This window comes from Panthera pardus, unplaced genomic scaffold (assembly GCF_024362965.1).
Source record: "Panthera pardus isolate Hobbes unplaced genomic scaffold, ASM2436296v1 HiC_scaffold_18, whole genome shotgun sequence".
Lineage (NCBI taxonomy): Eukaryota > Metazoa > Chordata > Mammalia > Carnivora > Felidae > Panthera > Panthera pardus.
In genome coordinates, this window is record NW_026526743.1 from 7,657,356 (window position 1) to 7,665,135 (window position 7,780).

General features: G+C 41.6%; 1 protein-coding gene across 1 annotated transcript; it reads left to right on the top strand.

The window, feature by feature from the left end:
- Positions 1 to 603: 603 nt before the first annotated feature.
- LOC109259291 (vomeronasal type-1 receptor 2) lies at positions 604 to 1,548 on the top strand. Its single transcript, XM_019436806.2, has one exon. It carries the CDS (start codon positions 604 to 606, stop codon positions 1,546 to 1,548), a length of 945 nt encoding a protein of 314 aa, XP_019292351.2.
- The last annotated feature ends 6,232 nt before the right edge of the window (positions 1,549 to 7,780 follow it).

A 7,780-nucleotide genomic window follows, 5' to 3' on the forward strand; every position in this document is an offset into this window, starting at 1 on the left:
GATCTCATGGTCTGTGAGTTCGAGCCCTGTGTCAGCTCAGAGCCTGGAGACCACTTCTGATTCTGTGTCTCCCTCTCTCTCTGCCCCTCCCCTGCTCGTACTCTCCCTCTGTCTCAAAAAGAAATAAAAAACATTTTTTAAAAATAAAAAAAAAGAGTAAATGAGAACTATATAAAGCAATATGTTAAACTTGGAAATCTTTTTTTTTTTTTTTAGTGTTTTTTTAATGTTTATTTATTTTGAAAGGAAGAGAGACAGAGCACAAGAAGGAGAGGGGCAGAGATTGGGAGACACAGAATCCAAAGCAGGCTCCAGATTCTGAGCTGTTAGCACAGAGCCTGACTCAGGGCTTGAACTCACGAACCACGAGAACATGACCTGAGCCGAAGTCGGACGCTATCTGACTGAGCTACCCATGCGCCCCTGAACTTGGAAATCTTTGAATCAAAGAAAACGTGTGCATTTGAAAGAAATTCTCAGAGAAAAGTAGTAGCACGTGGAGAATTTTAAATTTATTTTCCACGAACCATTAGCCCACAACTCTTGTTTCACAAAGAGTCTTCTCTTTGTGAATGCGAATTCTGAACCCTGGAAAATGACAGAATGGCCTCAACAGATGTGAAATTTGCTGTGATCTTCTTATTCCAGATAGTTGTTGGAATCCTGGGAAACTTCTGGCTCTTCCACCATTTTACATCCCATTACCTCAGGGGATACGGGGCAAAGTCCACAGGCTTGATTCTCAGGCACTTGACTTTAATCAACTCCTTGGTGATTCTCTCTCGAGGAATCCCAGAGACCATGGCAGCTTTTGAGCTGAAATCTTTTCTCAGTGACTTTGGATGCAAAGTTGTTTTCTTTGTTCACAGAGTGGCCCGGGGTATGTCCATCGACACCACCTGCCTCTTGAGTGTCTTCCAAGCCATCACCATCAGTCCCTGGGGCTCCAGGTGGGCAATGCTTAAAGGGAAAGCTTCCCAATACATTGGCCCCTCAAATATCCTCTGCTGGACTCTGAACATAATACTCCATATTATGGTTCCTGTGTATGTGACTGACAAATGGAACAGCAGAAACACTTCAAGAACTATGGACTTTGGATACTGTACTTCTAAACTGCAAGACAAACACACAGACTTCCTATATATGTTGTTGATATCTGTCCATGATGTTTTGTGCTTGGGGCTCATAACTTGGACCAGTGTGTTCATGGTTTCCATCCTGCACAGGCACAGGCATCAGGTCCAATACATTCATAGAACCAAAGTGCCCCCTACGTCCTCCCCTGAGATCAGAGCCACTCAAAGTATCCTTGTCCTGGTGAGCACCTTTGTATCTTTTTACACCTTCTCCTCCATTATTTACATTTATTTTTCTGTTTTTTATAAGACCTGCTGGTGGCTGATGACCACCTCCGCCCTAATCAATTCAGGTTTCCCAACTGCCTGCCCCTTTATTCTCCTGAGTCACAACCACTGTGTATCCAGATTCTTCTCTGTGTGCATGGGAAGAAATACACACTTCCCTCGTCTCATCAGAGAAATATAAATTGTCTGGTTTGCACTGTGTTCAGCCACATCTTTTTTTTTTTTTAATGTTCATTTGTTTTTGAGAGAGACAGACAGCATGAGAGAGAAAGTGAGACACAGAATGTGAAGCAGGCTCTAGGCTCTGAGCTGTCAGCACAGAGCCCAACATGGGGCTTGAACCCATGAACCGTGAGATCATGACCTGATCTGAAGTCAGATGCTCAACTGACTGAGCCACCCAGGCACCCCAGTGTTCAGCCACTTGTTATACTCATCTTTCAAGAAATCTTCAGTAAAATAGTCTTATTTTATTAAAAAAATTTTTTAAGTTTATTTATTTTGAGAGAGAAAGAGACAGAGCAAGTGGGGGAGGGACAGAGAAAGAGAGAGGGGAGAGAGAGAATCCCAAGCAGGTTCTGCACTGTCAGTGCAGAGTCCGATGTAGGGCTCAAACTCACGAAACTGTGAGATCATAACCCAAGCCCAAACCAAGAGTCAGATGTTTAACCAAGTGAGCCACCAAGTCGCCCCAGTCAGTCTTATTTTATAGAGTTTTGAATAAGACAGAGATTCTGCTACAATAAGGAGTAAATAACAGCCATTGTAAATGAAATCCTATGTAATAATTATGTAAGTACTCATGTAATTACATTTTATTAATGCTGGTCGTGGAGAAATTCAGAGTCCAATAAATAAAACGGTCCTGAAATAACGTAGAGTTACTGGAAATGTCTTTGGGTGTATAATTTTTTAAAAATGCTTATTTATTTATTTTGAGAGAGATAGAGCATGAATGGCGGAGGGACAAAGAGAGAGAGAGGGAGAGCGAGAAATCCAAGCAGGCTTTGTGCTGTCAGCACAGACCCCCAACTCAGGATCAATCTAATGAACCATGAGGTCATGACCTGAGCCAAAGTCAAGAGTCGGGCGCTTAACCCACAGAGCCAGCCAGGCACCCTGGATGTATAATTTTTAATGTGACATATCAAATTTCCTTGGGATTTACTGGCCATGTGATCGTAAGACTAGTTGTGCCTGTAAGAGGAATACCTGTGGAGTGTTCCTTAGAGGAATTCAGGGCAGAGGGTTCCGCATCGCTGTAACATAATGCAAGTGTCCTGAGGTGAAGCTGGAGGTAAAATTAGGTTTTCATTGTTAAGGACAATGACAACCAGGTTGTGAATATTGTGTCTCACATTCTTAGAGAACAGTAGTAGTTTGAAATTAGAAAACATGCGTGTTGGGGCGCCTGGGTGGCTCAGTCAGTTAAGCATCCGACTTCAGCTCAGGTCATGATCTCACGGTTCATGGGTTCGAGCCCCGCATTGGGCTCTGTGCTGACAGCTCAGAGCCTGGAGCCTGCTTCACATTCTGTGTCTCCCTCTCTCTCTGCCCCTCCCCTCCCCTGCTCGCACTTTGTCTCTTGCTCTCTTTCAAAAGTAAATAAAAATTAAAAAAAAGAAAAAAGAAAACGTGTGTGGAGAAAGATGAGCATGTTAAAAATATTTTCAGTGGAACCTTGGAACTCTGAGGAGACAAAGGCCAAGGCAGGATGATATGTTAGCTGAGATGTAAAAAGAGTGGAGGTAGAAGGCTAACATTAAGTAGACATTTTATGTCTGTGATGAGAATGAATTAATATTCAGGGTCTTTGGAAGGTCAGTTGTTCTGGGATCGGTCTTGGTGCCAACAGGCTGGTTGATGAGAAGTCGATTCCAAGGAGGGTGCCTGCATTTCCAAGTTGGGGAGACAAGCTTATAGAGGAACTCTTCATTAAGCTTGGATTAGCAGAGGAGTAGCCATCTGGAGACCAAAGACGTGAATCTATTGAATCCATTTTGCTTAATGAGCTTTCCTGCTTTTGAAATCACCCAACAGAGCAAATGGACACATTCAAAAGAAAACAGTAGATATCAACTCAGACATAATTTAATGTACTTTTTGTTTTTGAGAGAGAGAGAGAGTGTGTGTGTGTGTGAGAGTGGGGGAACAGCAGAGAGAGAGGGAGACACAGAATCTGAAGCAGGCTCCAGGCTCTGAGCTGTCAGCACAGAGCCTGACGTGGCCTCGAACTCATGAACTGCAAAATCATGACCCGAGCCAAAGTCAGATGCTCAATCGAACCAGTCACCCGGGCACCCCAACATAATTTAATGTAAATATCTGTAATTAACTTATAAATGGTTGCAATTTTAATGTAATTTTTTTACTTTGGAATCTGTCTAAATTTGCAGGAAAGTAGCAAAGAACATAGAATTCCCATCTTCCCCTCCCCCTGTCTCTCCTGTTGTTAACATCTTACATTTCCATGGTTTCCATGGTACATTTTGGAAAACTAAGAAACCAGCCCTGGCACCGCACTGTAAATTGAATTGTAGACTTTATTCTTATTTCATCAGTTTTAACACGAATGTCTTTTTTTTTTTTTTTATTCCAGGATCCAGTCCAGAATACCACATTACATTCAGCCGACATGTGTCTCCAACTTCCTCTGCTCTCTGTCTGATTCTCAGTCTCCTAGAATTTGATGAACTTGACAGGTATGTGGAGGACTGTTCAGGTACTGTCTAGAATACCTCTAAAATGTGTTTTGTCTGATGTTTTTCTTTGATTAGACAATGCTTACTTAGAAAAAACATCTCATCACATCATATCACTGGAAATGAATTATTCATTAATCATTAATCTTTACTTATCACCGGCTATGTCGATCTCGACCACTTGGTTATCAAGTGTTGGTAGTGTTTTCCAGTTTTTCCACTATAAAATTTCTATTTGTCTACTCCCATTGTGTATTGATTGGAAAGGAGTTGATAGGTTTAGCCCAAACACAATGGTGTGGGAGCGGGTGAACTGATCTCCACCTCTTGGAAAGAGCAGGTGAACTAATCTCTACCTCTTGGAAAGAGGAATATCCGTGTATACTATTTAGCATTCTTCTGCAAGAAATATTTGTCTCTTCTCCCTCATTTATTTGTTCCATTTTTATTTGTATCATTGAAATATAAGGTACATTGAGAAAACTAGTTAATGTTCCCTTTTGCCCTATTAAATTTGCTTTGTGGGATAAAAATTCCTGGAGGGCATCAGGAATTCCCCAGTTTATGAGGTCAAACAAGCAGTATTTTGTATGCCCATGTCACATGTTTGTATTGGCCTCAACATGCACACTGAGTTCTGCTAAAGGGCAAAAAAATAACCTAACAAAGTGCTCATTCTTCCCTTCATGAGTCCAAAGTTACTATTAGTGCCAGGATCATTGCATCAGGACTGAGAACAGGCAAGGGATCCAGAGGGTCCTTATAGAACTAGTTCATAGTGTTTGTTTCTATTCTCTGGTCTTAGCAGATATTTATAGCTTCAACTTTCATCTGAGAATTTTGGGATTTTGTGATACATAAGCGTCTTCAAAAACATTTTTATGGCACATCATAAAGATCATTACAAAAGTCTATGACCTCATTTCAGATGGAACCTAAAAATTTACTTGTTGATATTTATTTTTTAAATTTTTATTTCTTTGAGAGAGAGATCAGGAGAGGAGCAGAGAGAGAAGGAGAGAGAGAATCCCAAGCAGGCTCTGTGCTGTCAGTTCAGAGCCTAGTGAGGGGCTTGAACTCATGAACTGGGATATCATGACCTGAGCCAAAATCAAGAGTTGGACGCTTAACCAACTGAGCCACCCAGGTACCCCTACATTCATTCATTCATTCATTCATTCATTCATACATTTCAATTTTATTTTTTATTTTTCTAAAATTTACATCCAAATTAGCATATAGTGAAACAATGATTTCAGGAGTAGATTCCTTAATGCCCCTTACCCATTTAGCCCATCCCCCCTCCCACCACTCCTCCCATAACCCTCAGTTTGTTCTCCATATTTATGAGTCTCTTCTGTTTTGTCCCCCTCCCTGTTTTTATATTATTTTTGTTTCCCTTCCCTTTTGTTCATCTGTTTTGTCTCCTGAAGTCCTCATATGAGTGAAGTCATATGATTTTTGTCTTTCTTTGACTGACTAATTTCACTTAGCATAATACCCTCCAGTTCCATCTACATAGTTGCAAATGGCAAGATTTCAATCTTTTTTTTTTTTTTTAATTTTTTTTTTTTTAAATGTTTTTTTTATTTATTTTTTTGAGACAGAGAGAGACAGAGCATGAATGGGGGAGGGTCAGAGAGAGAGGGAGACACAGAATCGGAAGCAGGCTCCAGGCTCTGAGCCATCAGCCCAGAGCCTGACGCGGGGCTCGAACTCACGAACCGTGAGATCGTGACCTGAGCCGAAGTCGGACGCTCAACCGACTGAGCCACCCAGGCGCCCCTTTTTTTTTTTTTAAATTTTTTTTTAAATGTTTTTTTATTTATTTTTTTGAGACAGAGAGAAGATTTCAATCTTTTTGATTGCCGAGTAATACTCCATCGTTTATTATACCACAGCCTTCTTTATCCATTCATCCATCGATGGACATTTGGGCTCTTTCCATACTTTGGCTATTGTTGATAGTGCTGCTATAAACATTGGGGTGCATGTGCCCCTTCGAAACAGCACACCTGTATCCCTTGGATAAATACCTAGTAGTGCAATTGCTGGGTCGTAGGGTAGTTCTATTTTTAGTTTTTTGAGGAACCTCCATACTGTTTTCCAGAGTGGTGGCACCCGCTTGCATTCCCAACTACACTTATTTTTTTTAACTAATGTCCCTTAGACTTTATTTAGGGTAGAATCATCAGAAGGGAGAGACTATTTAATAAAGTGTATTTCATTTCACTCTGACTCATACTTGATTTCATTTCCTTGGGGGGCTCACACGTCCAATATTGTCATGGAGGTAGAATCACAAACTTGGGCATGTTGACCATATGATGTCATACCCTTCCTGGGAATATTGAGCGAAAGAGGCCTCATGCAGCAGACGCTGCTAGAACCCTGCAAGCCCAGAATTTTCCAGGATGGAGGTGGACCATGCTGGAGACAGAGCTGTCATTGGTTGCTCTTGGGTCCTGTTCATGTCGCCCACCTCTTAGAAGCCCTGTGCGTGATCAGGTACCGAGATTAGCCATCACTGCAGAGATTATTTCCTCATGCCTCTCTGAAATCATATCTCCCCCAGGCTCACACCTGGATTCTCCAATCTAATTTCTGTCAGATTTTTACATTTTTCATAATATCATATAATTGGAACCATACATTATATAACCTTTTGAAACTGGTTTCTTTCACTCAGCGTAATGCCTTTGATATTAAACCATGCTGTGCTGTAGATTAATAGTTCATTCCTTTTTATTCCTGAGTGACATTTCATTGTATGGATATGCCACAGTTTTTTAAAAAAATTTTATTTAAAAATTTTTTTTTGACTTTTTTTTTTTTTTAATGTTTATTTATTTTTGAGACAGAGAGAGACGGAGCATGAACGGGGCAGGGGCAGAGAGAGAGGGAGACACAGAATCGGAAGCAGGCTCCAGGCTCTGAGCCATCAGCCCAGAGCCCGACGCGGGGCTCGAACTCACGGACCGCGAGATCGTGACCTGAGCTGAAGTCGGACGCCCAACCGACTGAGCCACCCAGGCGCCCCTAAAAATTTTTTTTTAATGTTTATTCATATTTGAGAGACAGAGAGTGACTGGGGGAGGGGCAGAGAGAGAGAGGGAGACACAGAATCCGAAGCAGGCTCCAGGCTCTGAGCCGTCAGCCCAGAGCCCGACGCGGGGCTCGAACTCACGAACTGTGAGATCATGACCTGAGCTGAAGTCAGATGCCTAACTGACTGGGCCACTCAAGCATCCTGATATGCCCCAGTTTGTTAATCCAACAATTAGTTATTAAACATTTGGGTTGTTTCAACTTTGCCAATTACACTATAATGCATAAATACTCCATAGATGTATTTTTTGGTGATGTAATTTTAAAATCTTTTACGTGTAAATATTTGAGGTATTCTGAAAAATGTAGATTTTACAATCATTAACTCTTCAGCTTAAATTTTTAGGTTCCAGGGGTGCCTGGGTGGCTCAGTCGGTTGAACAGCTGACTCTTGATGTCAGCTCAGGTCATGACCTCATGGGTCGTGAGATCCAGCTCTATGTACTGTTAACAGGGAGTCTGCTTGGATTCTCTCCCTCTCTCGCTCTCTTGCTCTCCCTCACCCTCTCTCCGCACCTCTCCCTGCTCATGCTCTCTCTTTCTCTCTCTAAATTAAATAAATAAACATTTTTTCAAAATGTAGATTTCAGGGGCGCCTGGGTG